Source organism: Phyllobates terribilis, unplaced genomic scaffold (genome assembly GCF_046119375.1).
Source record: "Phyllobates terribilis strain yellow unplaced genomic scaffold, ASM4611937v1 Scaffold_4__5_contigs__length_816908805, whole genome shotgun sequence".
Taxonomy (NCBI): Eukaryota; Metazoa; Chordata; class Amphibia; order Anura; family Dendrobatidae; genus Phyllobates; species Phyllobates terribilis.
Window position 1 is genome coordinate 761,088,317 of NW_027362764.1, and position 20,605 is coordinate 761,108,921.

A 20,605-nucleotide genomic window follows, 5' to 3' on the forward strand; every position below is an offset into this window, starting at 1 on the left:
CATTCCCGGACCCCACCGGCGAATTGCCTTCAGAACCACGGTAGCGTAAGCCGGGAGATGTCCATGCGGTGTGCGGAGATCCTTCACTTGCCCTCCTGTTTCCCATTCCTGGAAGAAAGGCTGAAACCATCCCTTACAGGAGAATACCCACGGAGGAGCCCTCTCTTTCCAGAGGTTTGCAATATTGATCTTAATGAAGGTATTCACAAGGAATACCACAGGGTTGACCATACCCAACCCTCCTAGTCTCCTCGTACGGTAAGTAACCTCCCTCTTGACCAGGTTCAGTCTATTCCCCCATAACAGTTGAAAGAACAAACTGTAGACCCGAGTCCAGAGAGGCTCTGGCAAGATGCACACACTGCCCAGATAGATCAGCAAAGGGAGCAGGTAAGTTTTGATCAGGTTTACCCTTTCCCTTAGGGTCAAAGACCAACCCTTCCATTGGTTCACCTTCTGAGTGGCGATCTCTAGCCTGCTGTCCCAATTTTGTTTGGGGTAATCCCCCTGGCCAAATTCGATGCCAAGAACTTTTGCAGAGACTTTGGGTTCTGGAAGGGTGTCCGGGAGATCAAAACCAGGATCTCCTCCTCCCAGCCAGAGACTCTCACACTTATCCCGGTTGATCTTAGACCTGGATGCCTCCGAGTAGCGATTTACCTCTGACATCAGCCATTCTGCCTCCCCATCAGAGGAAACAAAAACGGTGACGTCATCGGCATACGCCACCACTCTCAGAGTGGCTTCCGGTGCTGCCCGGTCCATCCCGATCCCAGCCAACGGTCCACGCTCCACCCTCCTAAGAAGTGGGTCAATCGCAAACACGTACAGTAGCGGGCTCAAGGGACAACCCTGGCGAACACCACACCCAACCTCAAAAGAGCTGCCAATCCAACCGTTCACAAGCGGGAAACTCTCTGCCCCAGAGTACAAGGTCTTAAGCCAATCAACAAACCCCCCCGGCAGGCCATACCTCAGAAGGACAGACCAGAGGTACTCATGATTAACCCGATCAAACGCTTTTGCCTGGTCCAATGACAGCATGTACCCCTTCCAGTGGCGAGCCCTACCCTGCTCCACCGCCTCTCGGACACAGAGTACAGCACTAATTGTACTGCGGCCCGGAACAGAGCAATGCTGGGCCCCCGAAAGGAGCTGGGGTGCAAATTTCACCAGCCGATTAAACAGCACCTTTGCCAAAACCTTCCTGTCTGCATTGAGAAGCGCTATGGGACGCCAATTCTCAATGCAAGATGGGTCCTTACCCGTTGACAAGATGATCAGGGCAGACCTCCTCATTGACTTTGGCAGAGTGCCCGAGGAAAGACACTCATTGAATACCTCAGTCAAGAGGGGAACCAAGGCGTCCTTAAAGGTCTTATAGAATTCAGATGTTAAGCCATCCGGACCGGGAGATTTCTTCAGGGCAAGCCCTTCATTCGCCAACTTAACTTCCTCTTCCCTGATCATCTCTGTCAAAACGCCAAGAGAGGGGTCTACCCCTGGTTCGGGGGCGGCTTCAGCCAGAAAAGCCGACATCTCATCCCAATCCAGATCCCTCTTCCCCAAGAGGTGCGAGTAGAAGGATCTGACGACCTCCAGGATCCCTGATCTGGATCTTTTCAGGGACCCCGCAGTGTCAACCAGTCCTGTAACAACTTTACTATTCACTGACATCTTGCAGTTTCTATAAGGATCGGGCGAGCGGTACTTCCCGTAATCCCTCTCAAAAACCAAAGATGCGTGTCTATCATACTGACACCTCATTAGCAAAGATTTCACTCTGGAGATCTCCTCGCGGCTACCTCCAGTTGAGACAAGATGCTCGAGTTTCCTCCTCAGACCCTGATACAGGCGGTACCTGTCCAGGCTCCTGAGGCTCGAGAGCTGGCGGAAGAATCTCGCCACCCTTTTCTTAAACATCTCCCACCACTCTGACTTACTACTACAAAGATCCAGTAAGGGTACCTGGCTCTGAAGAAATTCCTCAAAGGACTGTCTTATCTCCGCTTCTTCCAAGAGAGACGAATTGAGCCTCCAAAAGCCTCTTCCCATCCGGGGGGTCTCTGTAACATTCAGGGAAAACAAAATCAAACAGTGATCGGAGAACTCCACCTCAACAACAGATACTGCTGAAGAGACGGCTTCCTCCTTTAAATAAAACCTGTCTATCCTGGACCTACAGTTACCTCTATGATAGGTGAACCCCTCGTGGCCTGCGGTGTGCCGGATGTGGACATCCACCAGGCGAGCCTCACTAGCTATACTATTAAGGGCGACGCTATCATAAGTCAGCTTGTCTCTGGAACCTCCTCTATCCCGGGGCCTTGTGACAGTGTTGAAGTCCCCTCCAAAGACGACCTGCCGACTCGTAAAAAGGTAGGGCTTGATCCTCATAAAGAGACACTTCCGGTCCCATTTAGATTGGGGACCATAGATGTTAATGAGCCGAAGCTCTTGTCCCTTCATGAGGACATCTAATATCAGGCACCTCCCCATTTCTAACTCAATAACCCGTTGGCATTCTACCGGTGCGGTAAAAAGGACCGCCACTCCGCTACACGGCTCGGCCGCAAGAGACCAATAGGAGGGCCCAAGTCTCCACTCCCTCTTAGCTATAAACACCTCTGCCATATTTGGCAGCCTGGTCTCTTGCAAAAAGAAAATGTCAGCTTCAACCCGGCTGAGAAAATCAAAGGCCGCAAATCTAGCCATGTTTGACTTAATGCTGGCGACATTAATGGACGCCAGTGTCAACGGAGTGAGTACCGCCATCATTGGTGATTGAGTTAGATGGCTTTCTTCTTCCCACTCCCCTTATCCTCTGCCTCAGAGGAGGAATCCTTAACCCTCTTTAATGACACAGAAGTGTCCATTCCCACATTTTTCCTTCTTTTTTCGTCCTCGTCTCCGGACTCTGGGCCAGTCCCTCCCCCCAAGGACTTTGCATCCCCAGGAGAAGGAGACTCGGCGCCCCCTGTAAGCTCCGCTGAAGCCGGAACCTCACCCTCAGCCTCCTCCTCAGAGGAAGAGATGTTATCAAGGGCTTGGAACCGGTTAGAAAGACCAACTAGAGGGGAGTCGGTTTTACCTTCCTTAGGTACCTTGGTCAGAGCGGGAGAAGATGTTTTATCTCCCTTCTTTCTCTTCTTTTTGGTGCCGAGCTTACGCTTGTGCTCTAGCCACCGCTTATTATCCTCATCCATACTTTCATAATGGGAGGATTCTGAAGCAGAGGCAGTTTCCTCCCTGTGGATCCTCCTGACCTCCTCATCCAACTCATCATCCCTCGGGGCCTCAGCAGCAACACTGGCATCCAGGACAGGGGCTGCCCCGGTAGTCTGGGGCTCGCCCCGCTCCCTCTCCTGTCTGCGCTTGTCTAGACGCCTCAGCTGGGCAGGCGTCTTTTTTATTGCTTTTCTTCCCTGGCCCCTCAGCTCCCCCACCCCTGCTAGTCCCCTCTCCAGCAGAATCGGCCTCACGGCTTACTCCCACCGGGGTCTCGACTGCATTAGCAAAGGAGCGAGGACAACGGCTGAATGGGTGGCCTAACTCACCACACAGGTGGCACCTAATCTCCACACAAGAGGCGGCAAGATGGCCGACACCACCACACAACGCGCATTTCTGCACGGTGCAGTTTGCACTGAAGTGTGTGGGGTCGCCGCACCTGTGACAGAGCTTCGGTTGCCCCTGGTAGAAGACCAGGATACGATCCCTACCCAGGAAGGCAGACGATGGAATGTGGGCAACCGTACCACCTGAACGCTTAAGTTTTACCATAAACGTCCAGGCCCCTGACCAGATACCAAACTCGTCGCGGTTTTTCTTTGGCATCTCCACCACCTCTCCATACCGACCAAGCCACGTCATGATGTCATAGCAAGAAAGCGACTCGTTACGAGTCATCACGGTCACTTTCTTGATCTGGTTTTGGCAAGACACTGCCTGAACGGCAAAGTCTCGCCAGCCGGGCTCATTTTTTGCCAACTCATAATTCGCCCAGAAGAGCTCAAGCCCCTCCGGCCGAACAAAGCTGACATCAAACTCAGGCGTGGAATAGGGATGTATCAAGGCGTAGATGTCAATCGCCTTGAAGCCCATCCTCAGCAGGAGCTCCACAACTTTAGACCTTGGCGGACATGCATCACTGCCCCTCCACCGAAGACGGACCACATTCCTACGCACACTGCCTGGCACGGCTGTTGGGAGGGACCACACTGTATCTCCCCCTTTTTGCTCTCAGAAGGCCCCGAGGACATGCCTCTCTATCCAGAAGGATAGATCAACCTCTCGACCCTCTACCATTAGTGATCTCTCCCCCTTCTTTAGAGCCTCCAGAAGGCGCCGTTGCAACATGCCGTCCCCAAAGCCCGGAGACGAGGAGGATGCCCTATTTGCCCCGGAGGTGACACTGGCATAACTCTGGACAGGTGTTGCCACCCCCGGGGGGGCAACCGGACCAGTGACCACATCAGCCCCAACAGTATCACCATTACCCACCTCCATCTCACCCTCCACCAAACCAGCAACCACACCACTAGACAATGAATTATCCTCATTCACCTCCACCACCACATTCATTCCTGCTGGACCAGTAACAATGGTGGATGACCCTTTGACCTCCGCATCAGGCACAAGGGGCTCAGTCACCTCCATAGAACTGGAGGCGACCTCACCCCCGGTCTTATGTGTGCCCTCCACATCATCGGTCGGTAATTTCCGCTGTTTGGCATTTGGTATAATGTGCCACTGATCTCTAGCTGCAGTTAGGCGCCGCTGATCTTTAGCATCAGGATCTTCCGGACCAGCGACGCCAACACAAAATAGCACTTTCGTGGGAGGACCGGAACGCTCAGCCCCAACTGCCCCCTCACACTGCCGCCGCTTCTCAACTAAGTGATCAGCGGCAACAGCATTCAGAGGCGCCGTGGCTACCGGAGCTGCCCCCGACACCGGGCTGCTCCCCCCTCCCACTGAAGAGCGCACCACAGCATCGTGGCCTGATGGAACGCCCGCCGCCGGGCCGCCCTCACTGTCCAGCCTCTCGGCTGATGCACCTCCTGCTGCGTCCCCGCTACTACAAGCAGAGACGGAGCTCTGCGCCTCACTACCGCGCTCTGTAATCTCCCCGCGCCTTTGCACCGGATCCACAGCAGAACCCGGGCTGGGCTGGGCAACGGGGCTTATACAGCGAGCTGAGCCTGCCGCCGACTCAGGGGGTACAGGGAGGGGGGGCATATACGTATCTTACCGTTTCCTGCAGCTTTGGCTTGGTCTTCTTTGCCTTTTTGTGGCCCTCAGGTGCCTCTTCTGGTAGATCGTCACCAAGATGGAAGTTTTGGAGGCACACTGGGGACTCCAGGAGCTTAATCTCCGCCATTAGCGCCCCTCCCTGGCCGCTGCTGTCACTGTCCTCCCCAGAGCCGGCAGAACTGCGACCGGATGTCACTGTCGCCTGTCCTGCAGGGAGCTCGCTACACGTGGCCTGCGGGTGACTTTGCAGGCTGCCAGGTGGGGCTTGCTGCTGGTCATCATCACTCTCATCATCCACCTGGCTCTCAGGCTGCAGCCCTATCTGCCTTTGCTCTCTGGTATCAGCCATTTCTCTAAAGCGGTCTTCATTTATAAGTTTTTCTTTGAAAGGACCACTCTGCTCCCTGATGGTGGCTTTCCTAAGTTCCAGGCGTTGAATTTCACTGCCCAGTCTTTTTACCTCGGCTTGGAGTTTTGCCTTCCTTGGTTTGGAGGCCCCCGCAGCTTTGGCGCTTGTGCAGCGCAGCTCCTCCCGGAGCCTCCTGATGAGCTTACTGGCATCTTCATACTCACGGAGGCGGATCATGACCCGGGAGGCATAGGTGGACACAGACTCCCGGGGTCCCTGCAGCGCCCATTCCCCCTCAGGGAGGTCGGCCTCACCTCCGTGAGCACTCAGCTTTCCTCCGGAAGGAGCCCCATCTTCCACGCCGCTGTCAGGCTTTTCCTCCATGCTGGAAGCCTTGCGGCTTCTGGGGGTCTCCACAATCCCGGGGGGAGTAGGAGCCACATTGCTACGACTCCTGGTGCAGCGTCTCACCCCCGAGTCCTCTGATGTGCAGGCCGGTTGCTGGTTTCTTCTGCCCCCCGCCGGCCTGGTTCGGGAAGCAGAAGCCTGGGACTTGGCTCCATCACTCATCCCAGAAACCCGCTCCCTCCCTGGGAAAGAGAGAAAGCAGGTCCCCAGGTGGAGAGGTGTTGGTTTCTCAGAGATCAGGAGCTCACAGCAGGATCTGCAGCCACCACACCCGCAATCACCACACTGACTAGCAGCTGATCAGAGCTGCACCCAGTATGCTGCTGGGGCAGTCACTGTGTACATACTTTACATTACTGATCCTGTACTGATCCTGAGTTACATCTTGTATTATACTCCAGAGCTGCACTCACTATTCTGCTGGTGCAGTCACTGTGTACATACATTACATTACTGATCCTGAGTTACATCCTGTATTATACTCCAGAGCTGCACTCACTATTCTGCTGGTGCAGTCACTGTGTACATACATTACATTACTGATCCTGTACTGATCCTGAGTTACATCCTGTATTATACTCCAGAGCTGCACTCACTATTCTGCTGGTGCAGTCACTGTGTACATACATTACATTACTGATCCTGAGCTACATCCTGTATTATACTCCAGAGCTGCACTCACTATTCTGCTGGTGCAGTCACTGTGTACATGCATTACATTACTGATCCTGTACTGATCCTGAGTTACATCCTGTATTATACCCCAGAGCTGCACTCACTATTCTGCCAGTGCAGTCAGTGTGTAGATACGTTACGTACTCTGAGTTGGTAGTGTCAGATTTACGTCAGGCGTCTTATATGAACATTTTCGGCTTCCTGCATTATTAGGGCTGAGCTAAGGGATTATTGGTGTTTCCAGCAACAGTCAGCAGAACTGTAAATTCAGCTCTGGAGTATAATGCAGGCTGTAAGTCAGGATCAGGTACAAAGTAAGCAATGTGAAATATGGTAATGTAATGCAGAGTGACCTAGCATTTTAGATAGATTGTATAGATCTATGTAGAGGTCTCGGGTCTTGGCACAATCACTGTGGTTTTCCTTATCGGTTTCTTCAGATCTGCCTCCACCTTGGTTTCCTGTGTCGCTAGTTCTTCAGAATCGTTGCCCTTAGACGAGGCTGAGTGTGTGACTAGGGCTGCATACCATAAATAGGAGGACAGGAGGATTGTGGTGACTCGGTGGTTGCAGAGTCTCTGAGTGTTCTCAGAAGCCTCGTATGACTGTGTGCAGGATGGAAGGTCATTCATTATACTCGGCGCTTCATACGCCCATTGGGAAATGTTCTAACATGAAGTTTCCGGACCCCCATGCATAATCGGTCATAGGGCCCCCACCTACTATGTGACAATAACCAGAAGGAATTCTCATTAAGAATCTTCTAATGTGGTAACGGAGCTTCTGAGTCTTCTCACTCTCCAGGGCGGAGAAGGTGCCGCTGCCATTGCCACCCCATTATCTGTCCCTTTGGTCACAGTCTGTCCTTAGGCCACACAGTCCATTGAGCACGATGAGCAGCACAAAGGCTGGGAAACATTGGGTGGAAGCTGCCTATTGTCGCATCTACATGGGCGGGGAAGTAGCTACCACTGACCAGACCAGGGGATGGGGATGATTCGGTACCCGGGCCTTTGCCTGGCCTTGGGGATGTCGGGGTGGTCGGCTCCCGGGCCCGTACCCTGGGGTCACTCTTTAAAAAGGGGCTAATAGATTTCTTAGTTTTATGAAAGTTCGTGACGCCACCTGTGGCTTCTGGGGAGAATCACCAGCGCTGCGCAGTCCACTGAGGCCGGTGATGAGGCAGCTCGATGGTATAGCTCCCCACAGGTGGAGCTGGGCCTCAGGGCAGCGTACGGAGAGGGGGATGCAGGACAGGTGAGACCCAGCCGGGTCAGAGCAAGAACAGGGACGGACACGATAGTCACTTCAGTACCTTTTACTGATGGAAATTCAGGCACGTCCCCGAGCACTGTAGGGTGAAGGGTGCATATCAGGATCCTCCCCAATGAGCGGGTGTAGGGCCTCCTGTTTCTTGCCTCTGCGTAGTAAGTTTCTGACCTGCCTGGAGCTAGGCCTAACTTTGTCTCTGTCCTGCGCTGGCTGACCTTGTGGTAGGGCCTTTTCTTGGAATACACGCTCCTCAGCTTGCGGTGCCTATATGTTTTCCGGCTCTGTTACGTATCAGCACTTTAGCGATCCTGGGACTTGTAGTTCTCCAGGGATTCCGGTTATGCCTTACTGGGTCATAGAGATCCCGGTAAGCTCGGACCCGGTGTCCGGTAACTGCTTCGGGGTGAGCCGGTTAAGCTCCTCTGCCCCCTATGTACTAACTCTCCACTCGCCTTCGGCCTACTCGGGCCCTCACTAGGCTATACACACTAACGGCAGCTTGCCGCGCTTCACCGATCTTATGGCGCCGGCACACCTTAAGCTCTAACTGAACTCCCTGAATCTAGCTAGCAGGAGCCTCGTGCTCCACTGCTGAACTATTAGCTGAGTTCTCTAAACTAGACTGAGCTCCACTGCAGACTGACCTGTTTTTGTGTCTCACTCTGCAGGAACTCTCCACAGGAACTGCTCTGCCTAGCTCCATCTTCCCTATTTATCTCCCTAACGGACTCCCTCTGCTTGTCTGAGGTGGAAGGTGGAGATGTGTGAATGCTTATGGGGGCCTCTTGTGGAGGAATCCATCAATGCACTCTTCCAGGATCTGTGATACCAAGCGCAGCTGGGTGTCACACCACATTGATAGATTTAAGCAAATTGAAGTTGCAAAAATTCTAGAATCTGAACATTTGGGGAAATTCTAAATTAGTTACATTTGTTTATAATTGATTTGCTCATTGCTAGCAGCTGTATAAGAAGACACCAAGAAGGAAAAGTGGTGGAGTGATGGAAATCGCAGGATGGAGATGTCTCTGATCTGCAAATGATGAAAAAATCCAAACAAAATGTTCAAAACATCTGGATTTCTTCAGTCTGGAGTTGGAGCCACGTGCAGAAATCCCCGCATTTCCAGCCTCGGCCGCTATCAGTGAGGTTATTAATGGGCATCTGAGGAAGGTTCTGCCACTGCATGTGACGCGCCCCCTGGGCCAGTGTTGTTGGGGATACCCGGAGCCGGATCAGATGGGGGTTGTAGTCTCCGAGTGGCTGTGACCCGGTCCGTGCCCAGGGTGTCAAGCTCAGTGTGTGGCAGTCCTTATGATGTTACTAGATGTTCTTTTGTGTCGACTACGCCACCCGTTGATTTGCGGTCAATACGGCCGCCGCTGCAGCAGGGTCCACTGAGGCTGATGATGTGAGTGCAGCTGCGGTAGTATAACCCCCAACGGGAGGGGTATAGCCTCAGGGGGTCAGCCGTGGAGGATGGTGGTTGTGAAGGTGCAGCAAAGAGACTCAGAGGCATAAAATGCAGTTCCAGGGTTTTACTTACTGGTGTTGCTCGGGTCACTGTGTACAGCAGTGACCACCCAAGCCGTGCTGCGTCCACCAGGTCCTGGACTCGGTCAACTCCCAGGCAACTCCGGAGTGTGGTCCTGAGCTCCTTTCTGTCTCTCCCTTCTTCTGGCCGTTCCCACCAGGGATCCACCTAAGTCCGGCTCCCTCGGGCCTCTTGTTGGTCAAGCCTCCTCTGGGCTCCCTGACCCTATTCTTGGTCTGCCTTCCGGGTGGATTTAGTGGGTGATCGTGGCAGATCCTGCCCACGACCTCCGGTTCCTGGCTAAGGTGTGCTCTAGCCTCTGCCAGCCTGGGATCCGGTACCCTGTTGCCGACCCTTCACCCTATTAGCTCTCTTATGGGCTCTTGGGGTCCCCTCTGCGCCTCTGGGTCTCTCTCTCTTCTCCTCTGCTCTGCTTCTCAGGCTCTCAGACTGTCTGACTGGCTGACTGACTGACGTCTCACAGACTGACCCTGATCTAAGATGGTGCCCACCTTATATACTCCCTCTATGTGTGAGCCCAGGTGACCAGCACCCAATGAGCTCCTAGCTTTACCCAGGCTGCTCCCCCTATCTGCCCCTACACTACTGGGATGTTCCACCCCCCTCCCACTCCAGCCAGGAACAGACACTGTCGTACCTGCACATTTCTCTAGTGGGAGTACCATCGGTCTGTTCCCCGGAAATGGGATGTGTGTAGTGCATGCAGCCTACTAGCTCAGTTCCACACTCCATCCTTACCCGGGAGTGGAATATCACACCTCTGGGTTGAGGTGCAATACCCCTGTAGCAGCCGAATCCTCAGGGTGCTACATTCCCCCCTGGTAAATCACAGCACGTCCTCGGGCTGTAAGATATAAACATCCAAAACATACAATTTTTTTTTTTCATAAACATAAACATAGAAAACATCATATAGATATATCAGCAATAAACTTTTCATATAAATAACATTCTTGTTTCTGGTTCCTCCGGTCACTGTGCAACTTGTGACCGGGTAAAGTGCGACAGTCTCTCTTGGAATAAAACAGTTCCCTATAAAACCGGTAGGGGGCGCTTTAGGAAGCGCAACTATATACAAGGGAAATATGGCCGCTCTCAGTCCTCGGCCAGGTACCAGGGAGGATTGACCGCTCTCAGTCCTCGGTCAGTGGGAATAGGGACACACGGGTTTCAGTTCAATCGGCTGGTCCCAACGGGGACTATATTTTAACTAGAACAGTTCTTATACCCTGACGGGTAACTATGTACAGTCTCTCTCTACCGTACTTCAAAGACGGCGTCCTCCTGCTCTTTCTTTAGATTCTTCAGACCCATCCGGGTCCTCTTGCTCCTCCTCACACCGCAGCTCCTCCTCCGTCAGGCGATGCACATGGAGGGCGTAGGGTCCTTTGGCACACTTGTGCCGGGTGAAGGTGACCTCGTCCCCTACATACAGGTCACGACCTCTGTGTCCCTCTGGCAGATGGCTTTCTACGTCTCTGCGGGTTACAAAGACGTCGCCGGGGGTCTGATGGTCTCTAATAAAGCCCCATCCGTGCTGCATGTTGAATTTTATCACAGTCCCGGTGGAAGGGGGACCATGTGCTGCACGGGGATTCCTCCTGGTCCGGCTCTTCTGCTCCGCGCTCCTTATCTGCGCTTGCTGTTCCCGGACCCGCCTCTCTCTCCGCTCCCTCTCGAAGACCTCGAGCTGCTGCCGGCAGCACTCTGCACGCTCTGCTGCGGCCGCCCGAGTCTCCTGAGTGAACCCCATGAGGTCTTCTCCGGTGGGGTCCCACTCGAACTGTGCCTCCTCCAGCGGGGGCGAGGTCCTCCCTACAGGCCTCGGAGCCGGAACCAGGGGCTCGCACATGGGCCTTGCTCTCTGGAGTTCCAGCTGAATGTACTCCTGGGGCCATATGAAGGGCTGCCCATCCGGGCATGTATGCTGGGCGAATAGATCTTCACCCAGGTGCGGCACTCGAGATGTTGAGGGCGCGTTGATGGTAGCGGCGCCCGGGTTGACCAGGCCTTGCGACCAGGCTTGGGGCACCCTAAAGGAAAAGGGCACCGTAAGAACGGCGGCGCCCGTGGTTACTCGGCCCTGCGACCAGGCTGGTGGCTCCGCGGAGGTAGGGAGCGCTGTTGGTATTGCGGCGCCCGGGGGTACTAGGCCTTGCGACCAGGCCGGTGGTATTTCCTGCTTGGCCACGCTCGAGGTCGAGGCGTGTGACGTCACAGGGGTCGCGGCCGCGGTTTCCGGTTGAGGCCTAGTCGGCGGCGGTGACGATGCAGCGACGGGCACGGCAGGGGGAATTTCGGGCTCTGCGATGGGGAGCTGGGGCAGGCACGCGGTTTCCCGGCTCGGGGTAGAGACGTCCCCTTTACCTGCCTCCGTCCGTTCAGCTCCCTTCTCGGCGCCGTCTCCTGCCTTCATTCCTCCTGCGCCATCCTCAGAGGCGGTCTGTCTCCTCGTCTCAGGTGGCGTGCTCCGCTGTCGGGTTTCGGTCTGCTGGGCCATCTCTCGGCTCCACTCCGCCAACGTCTCTCGCTGCACCCGGGCCATCCTCCGTGCGAGGCCCTCCAACGCGGTCTGTGCACACTCCCGGTCTCGGGGGAGCTGTGCTAGGATCTCCAGCAGGCCTTCTGGAGTGGCGACCTGCAACAGGCTCCTGACCACTGGGTCGGTGCTGCCTGACTCTCCCTCCATCTCCGGGTAGGCTCTCTCTGGACTCTCTTCCAGACGTCTTGTCTCCGGGTGCGCTCTCTCCAGACTGCTCCAGGCGACACCCATCTTTGTTCTCTTGTTCTGTCTCCGCCCACATCGAGGGTGGTCCCGGGGCAACTTTAGTTCCAGGGGCAGTTCTCTTACGCTGATGGACACTTCCAGCATCACAGTCTCTGTTGGTGGGCGCGGTTTCCGCTTTTGGCGCCATTCTTCGACCTGGCCCACGATGGGAGGTGGCCTCTTGCCACCCTCTGGCACGCCCATAATGGCGTCCGCTCTTCCAAGGCGGGAAATCTTTGGAAATGGCGGGAATCGTCTCCCAGTGGCGGGAAACTCCATGGATGGCGGGAAAAAGCTGCAAATGGCGGACAACCGGCGGGAAACGACCTGTGATGGGGTCCGATGGCGGGGACCCTCCGGAACCGGCGGGAGACTTCTTTTTGAGGTAACGGTGAACTTTTCTTCAGGCACGCAGTACCCGGTTGTTGCGGGCACGTTATCCTGCCGACTACGCCAAAGTTGACGCGCCCCCTGGGCCAGTGTTGTTGGGGATACCCGGAGCCGGATCAGATGGGGGTTGTAGTCTCCGAGTGGCTGTGACCCGGTCCGTGCCCAGGGTGTCAAGCTCAGTGTGTGGCAGTCCTTATGATGTTACTAGATGTTCTTTTGTGTCGACTACGCCACCCGTTGATTTGCGGTCAATACGGCCGCCGCTGCAGCAGGGTCCACTGAGGCTGATGATGTGAGTGCAGCTTAGGTAGTATAACCCCCAACGGGAGGGGTATAGCCTCAGGGGGTCAGCCGTGGAGGATGGTGGTTGTGAAGGTGCAGCAAGGAGACTCAGAGGCATAAAATGCAGTTCCAGGGTTTTACTTACTGGTGTTGCTCGGGTCACTGTGTACAGCAGTGACCACCCAAGCCGTGCTGCGTCCACCAGGTCCTGGACTCGGTCAACTCCCAGGCAACTCCGGAGTGTGGTCCTGAGCTCCTTTCTGTCTCTCCCTTCTTCTGGCCATTCCCACCAGGGATCCACCTAAGTCCGGCTCCCTCGGGCCTCTTGTTGGTCAAGCCTCCTCTGGGCTCCCTGACCCTATTCTTGGTCTGCCTTCCGGGTGGATTTAGTGGGTGATCGTGGCAGATCCTGCCCACGACCTCCGGTTCCTGGCTAAGGTGTGCTGTAGCCTCTGCCAGCCTGGGATCCGGTACCCTGTTGCCGACCCTTCACCCTATTAGCTCTCTTATGGGCTCTTGGGGTCCCCTCTGCGCCTCTGGGTCTCTCTCTCTTCTCCTCTGCTCTGCTTCTCAGGCTCTCAGACTGTCTGACTGGCTGACTGACTGACGTCTCACAGACTGACCCTGATCTAAGATGGTGCCCACCTTATATACTCCCTCTATGTGTGAGCCCAGGTGACCAGCACCCAATGAGCTCCTAGCTTTACCCAGGCTGCTCCCCCTATCTGCCCCTACACTACTGGGATGTTCCACCCCCCTCCCACTCCAGCCAGGAACAGACACTGTCGTACCTGCACATTTCTCTAGTGGGAGTACCATCGGTCTGTTCCCCGGAAATGGGATGTGTGTAGTGCATGCAGCCTACTAGCTCAGTTCCACACTCCATCCTTACCCGGGAGTGGAATATCACACCTCTGGGTTGAGGTGCAATACCCCTGTAGCAGCCGAATCCTCAGGGTGCTACAAATGCACTTAGGCAAATCATCAAGATCCTCTGCTGGCAGCTCCTGTGTACCGACCAATGATGTCCCAGATGGGCTTAATGGGAGACAAGTCTGGAGAAGCTGCAGCCATGGGAGCAAGTTTAGGCCACGCAGACCCAGAAGCAAGAGCAACATTTGGCCTGGTGTCGTGCTGAAAAACAGCTCCTGGGACACTTTCACGTTCCCTGGTGAATTCTTCTTCAAGGCATTGCCCTCTTGGTCTCTAGACCGATCTCCGGCTATCATTGCTTCCAAAACAAAAGTGACGGCCTCCATTGCCATCTTGCTCTGCACCATGATAGTGTTTGAGAGCGGTGACGTTAGGTCGGTGGTCAGTGGACACCTGTACTCGGACGTCCGGCTCATAGCCCACGGTCGTCCAATGTCTGATGTCTGATGGTTTGTGTAGACACTGGTTTATGCTTACGCTCGATATGTGATGTCCAATGTCATGTGCAGTACAGAATGGAGCAATCTTGGAACCAGTGATGCGGCTGTTTCTCCAAAGCATCCCAGGAGCCATTCTTCAACATGAAAAACCCATGCTGCATGTTGCTCATGCTACTGTGAGCAGTCTGCTTGGCCTCAACATCCCAAAGCTACAGTGGCCTGCAGCATCTCCAGACTTGTCTAGGACGTCATTGGTCGGTGATTACACAGGAGCTGCCAGCAGCGGATCTTGATGATTTGCCGAAGTGCAGAACCTTCCTCAGACGACCATTAATAGTGGTATTATACATATAGTTTGCAGGACTTGTATACATCCTTTTAGACAATGAGTAGTGGAACCAGTAGTGTGGCCATTTCCCCAAAGTGTCCCAAGAGCCATTTTTCTACAACCCCAAGCGGCATGTTGCTGGTGAGCAGCCTGCGTGGCTTAAATGTGCTCCCATGGTTGCAGCGTGTACAGACTTGTCTCTCATCGGGCACATCTGTGATATTGTGGCGCCCAGCTGCGCTTGGTACCACAGATCCTAGAGGGGTGTATTGCCGGATTTCTCCACAAGAGGCCCCCACAGCATACACACACCTCTACCTTCCACCTCAGACCACCAGAGGGAGCCCGTTAGGGATATAAATAGGGAAGGTGGAGCTAGGCAGTTCAGTTCCTAGCCTGCTAGAGTACAGAGCAGCTAGGGAGTTCCTGCTCAGACACAGAAGGAGTCAGTGTAGTCGAGCCAGAGCCTAGCAGTTCCTGCTGAAAGAGTTCAGTACAGTCTGTAGAGTGAGTCCAGACTAGAACTCACAGAGCTCAGGATAGAGAGCTAGGAGTGTGCTGACACCGAGAGCGGCAAAGACGAGCAGCGTCCCGGCTGCAGTGTGTGTAGTCTGGTGAGGGCCAGAGCGGGGCCGAAGGTGAGTGGAAAGTGAGTAACTAAGGGGGCAGAGGAGCTTAACCAGCTCACCACGAAGCATATACCGGACACCGGGTCTGAGAGTCTACGTGGATCTTCATGACCAGTAGAAAACAACCGGAACCCGTGGCGAACTACATGTCCCAGGATCACCAAAAGCTGATAAGTACCAGGGTCAGGAATCACAGAGACCCCAGAGAATAGGGAGAGTGATCTCCAACAGAAGGCCCTATCACCAGGTCAGCAGGTGCAGAACAGAAACCAAGTTAGGCCTAGCTCCAGGCAGGTCAGAAACTTACTACAGAGAGGCAAGAAACAGGAGGCCCTACACCCGCTCACTGGGGAGAATCCGGACGTGCACCCCTCACCCTACAGTGCTCCGGGACGTGCCTGAATTTCCATCAGTAAAAGGTACTGAAGTGACTTTCGTGTGTGCTCCTATTCTTGCTCTGACAAGGCTGGGTCCCCTCTGTCCTGCATCCACCCTCTCTGTACGCTGCCCTGAGGCCTAGCTCCACCTGTGGGGAGCTATACCATCGAGCTGCCTTATCACCGGCCTCAGTGGACTGCCGCAGCGCTGGTGATTCTCACCAGAAACCACAGGTGGCGTCACGAACTTTCATAAAATTAACAAACAAATAAGCCCCTTTTTAAAGCTGACCCCAGGGTACGGGCCCGGGAGCTGACCACCGCGACATCCCCAAGGCCAGGCAAAGGCCCGGGTACCGAGTCGTCCCCATCCCCTGGGCTTGTCAATATCATTGACCTAAACCTGCTCCCATGGCTGCAGCGTCTCCAGACTTGTCTCCCAACAAGCACATCCGCAATATCATTGGTCCGTGATTACACGGGAGCTGCCAGCAGCGGATCTTGATGATTTTCCAAAGTGCATTCAGTGCAGCAGAACCTTCCTCAGACCACCAATAATGACCTCCCCAATAGCAGCCGAGGCTGGAAGTGCCGGGATCTCTGCATGTGGCTCATACTCCAGACTGAAGAAATCCAGATGGTTTGAACATTTTGTTTCCATATTTTCATCATTTGCAGATCAGTGACGTCTCCATCCTGTGATTTCCATCATTCCACTAATTTTACTCCAAAGTGTTGGAATTTCAATGTTGAGCAGAGTATAAATGGCCCCCAGTAGGCGAGGGTTGTGTAACGGAGCAGAGAACTTCATACCTCTGCTCCTCCCCTCCTTTATCCACCCGTGTGAGTTTCGGCCATCAGACTTCCACTGATCTGTAACTCATTACTTATTCTATTGCTAGATCTGACTACACACTGATTTTCTATGTAGTCTGTGACCATCTAGACAGATAAGTCTGCATAGGAGCTGCACACACAAAACGGGAGGCTAATCTGAATCAAGCTGACTCATCTAGCAGTTATTTTTAATCTTAGATACATAAAAGCTATAAAAAGAATTGACAGTATGGAAAATTATCGGAAAATGTTGTTTGATGTTTTCCTCTTTGTGGCTTTTCTACCGGTGTTTTGTTTTTTTTTCTCAGTACAAATCACGGTCACTTCTTATCAATCTGTGGTCTCCAAGTTTACTTCAGTTCAGAAGATAACAAATCATTATTGAACTAAGTAAAAAAAAAAACTAATTTTCATGAGACACAAAGGAATGAGTCACGTCAACATTCTTAAAAGTCCACACGCAAAAGATGTTAAAGGGATTGTTCTGCTGATAAAAATGATCAATAAATTTAAGAAAAGAATCGATATCCATTCCCCGAACCTCATGTTTCGATGCTTAACCTTGCCCTGTCTTCCCTGGCATTTGGTCCTGGCCAGGGAAGGGAGGAGATGAGCTCTAGTCGATCCCCACTGTCAACTAAAGACAACAAGGAGCAACAAACAAGGGAAGATAGCTTAGCTTTTAGTTCACTTGAGAGAGATGAACACCCGTCCTCATAACTCCAGAGAGGATGAACTAATGCACTTGCTCTGAGCCTTCACAAGGGGTAATATGAGTATCGCCGGCACGTCCCTCTAGCAGACAGCAGGTATTTACACACCCAGGCTTGGGTGTTAATTAGCAAGAGTAACGTAGCTGCTGGGTCCTAGAGAGACAGCCTATAAGAAGATGTCTGCAATGGCAAATGAAGAGATCTCCTGCAACCGACTGCAGGACGACTGTCTGTCACTTCTGACACACCCGTGACAGGTAGAGATAGAAGAGAGAAGGATAAGATCTGACTACACAGGGTTTGTTTGTAGTCTGTTACTACGGAGGCACATTGGGCTACATAGGAGCAAAAAATTCATTTTTGAATCAAGACCAGTTCCAATTGAGCCCTAATTTTGCCTAAAAACTATCACACCTTGCTGTAAATTTTGCTGCCATCACAGTTCAGAATGGATCACAGATTTCACGCTCCAGAGCATCGTCTGAGCTCATCGTCACAAGGGGAGAAAAAAACTGGACCCTCGATACAAAATCTTCAACAAGGACCTGATTATCACCTGTCATTGATAGCATTGGTCTTCTGATATAGATCAAAGGGACCTTTTTAGGATTTGACTGCAACCCCTGCACCATAGTTGCCCAAAATTCTGGATTTTTTTAAGCCACAGCTCCTCAGGGGAGGTCCATTGTGTCCCAGTAACGCCCACTATCTGCCTCCGAACATACACTTTTCGGTGTGGTTTTTATGAACCAGACTCCCTTTAAACACAGATGTCCCGGGAAATCCAGAACAGTTGGCAGATATGCGGCACCTACTAGAGTTGTGCCCGTGAAATTGGCACTAAAAACTAAAAAATAATGTATTGTCCTTCTAGTGTTACAGAAGTTTGAGCCGGTCCCAGAGGGCGATCTGCTGGTCAGTAATGAGGAGTCGCGAGCGGATAAGTCCAGGCAAGTAAAGGAGAAGCAGGGGCAACTCCTCGCCTGCATTGTCGGTAAGTGACCTGGAGGGTTAGCATTCGGGTCTAGCCCGATTCTAAACAGGTTTTTATTTTTATTCTAAAAAACATTCCAAAATTCCGAATCAAAATGTTTCTTCCGTTTAGATATTTCATTATTTTTATTTTTCCATTTATAGTCAAAATTCCACCGGTTTCCTTAGGAAACAGTCAGCAGTTTAGCTCCACCCAGCTGCAAGGGAGTTAGAGCTAAGCGGTTAGGTCACATGTCCATCATAGGAGCTCCCACAATGCACTGCTCTCTGGTAACGTGAATGGAGAAGAAAAGATTCTATAAAAGAATGTTACATTGTGAATTGTGGACCCTCTAACGGCTTTATTAAAGGGGTCTTCTCTGCCATTCTTGCATCGCTGATCCCTGAGGACAATTTATTTCTATTTTGTCTTAATTTAAATGCATGTATTTGAGGCTAGATATTATTTTTTACAATCGAGTTTCATTAAAAATCTTGCACCGTTTTTCTTTTCCCTGCACATTCAGCTTTGATGTGATCTGTGGTCATAAATCAGCTGATAAGGCCTAAAACAAAACAAAAAAAACAGATAAGAGTTAAAAACTCTCGCATTGGACAGTCAGGATGAGCTCACTGACAAATTCTCAGTTCACTCATCCATCGGCCAGCAATTGTTATAAAAAGGAAACGGTGCAAAATTTTTAATTCCTCCCAATTGCAAAACTTATTTTTAGCCAAAAATACAAGTATTCAAAAAATTATACCTAACATGGACGATTCTAGACTCCTATTTCTATGTTATTATTATTACAGATTGTTCAGCGGATGATGATTGTGACTACATCGCAGTGTCTACAAATGGCACGGGAGTGATATGTCAGCTGTACTCCGGGCAAGGATCCAACATCACGTGCACCACGGACAGACAGGTATGAGCAGCCACGGCCGATTCCAAGTTATAGTGGAGATAAGCGACTGTAAAGGATTTTTGGCGACGCTTATCTTGACCGATATCTGGGACTGTTGTGTTGGTGAAATCTTCAAAGACTCTTATGTCTATTACTAGATGGTGGCCCGATTCTACCTCATCGGGTATTTTAGAATATGTATGCGGCCGACCGGGCGCGACTAATCAGCGAAGCAGTGTTTAAATGGGTTGTGCACTACTTTAAATTAACCCCCCAGTGTATCCCCCCGGGGCCCCTAATGAATTTTGTAATTACGTCATGTTGTCAATACTGCTTGTGACAACATCGCTGACCACGCACAGCCAGCACGTAATTCCCCCGGCTGCAGCCGGCTCTTGCTTCCGCTTACATCACGAATATTTGCGGCTGCAGCCAGGGGTCTGCTGTTTCACGTACCACGGTGAATGATGGGCTGTGGGCGGCGTTATCCCCCATCGTGTCACACCCAGCATCCACCGCACGCTCTGTCAATGAATTCGCGTGCGGTGGATGCCGGGTGTGACGGGATGGGGGATAACCCCGCCCTCAGCCCATCACTCACCGTGGAACGCGAAACAGGAGACCCCTTGGCTGCAACCGCAAATAGCGAACCGTGTTAGTGAGGACCGGCTAGGGCCGCTGATCTCCCGACGGCAAATGTGAAGGGAGGACCGGGGAGCGAGGCCGCCGGTCGGGGTACTTCTGCTGCGTCGCCGCTGATCACCCGACGGTGGCCTGCGTGTTTCAATTCCGGCGCCAATTCGCGGCCGGGTTGCGCCAGTCGCTGATTCTGAATCAGAGAAGCGGTGTTTTAAATTTCACGCCAATATCGCTGATTGGTTGCACCCGCCCGGCCATGACCAATCAGCGAAGCGTGTTTCAAATCCGGCGCCAATTCGCGGCCGGACTGCGCTCGTTGCTGATTGGTGGATTACAGTGAAAAAACACACTACAGGCTGATCCAACTTTGATGTAATGTCCTTAAAACAAGTCAAAAGGCGGCTCAGTATTGTGTGTGGCCTCCACGTGCCTGTATGACCTCCCTACAACGCCTGGGCATGCTCCTGATGAGGCTGAGTATTGTGTGTGGCCTCCACGTGCCTGTATGACCTCCCTACAACGCCTGGGCATGCTCCTGATGAGCCTGAGTATTGTGTGTGGCTTCCACGTGCCTGTATGACCTCCCTACAACGCCTGGGCATGCTCCTGATGAGGTTGAGTATTGTGAGTGGCCTCCACGTGCCTGTATGACCTCCCTACAGCGCCGGGGCATGCTCCTGATGAGGCAGAGTATTGTGTGTGGCCTCCACGTGCCTGTATGACCTCCCTACAACGCCTGGGCATGCTCCTGATGAGGCTGAGTATTGTGTGTGGCCTCCACGTGCCTGTATGACCTCCCTACAACGCCGGGGCATGCTCCTGATGAGGCTGAGTATTGTGTGTGGCCTCCACGTGCCTGTATGACCTCCCTACAA

The 20,605-nt window shown here is 52.8% G+C and overlaps 1 protein-coding gene across 1 annotated transcript in view; it reads left to right on the forward strand.

Annotated features, from left to right (window-relative positions):
• TG (thyroglobulin) overlaps positions 1-20,605 on the forward strand; it is a 389,754-nt gene that overhangs the window by 211,546 nt on the left and 157,603 nt on the right. The window contains exons 32-33 of the mRNA XM_073676983.1: positions 18,086-18,205; positions 18,997-19,112. Of these exons, the coding sequence (XP_073533084.1) occupies positions 18,086-18,205; positions 18,997-19,112 (236 nt within the window). The remainder of the gene's footprint in view (positions 1-18,085; positions 18,206-18,996; positions 19,113-20,605) is intronic.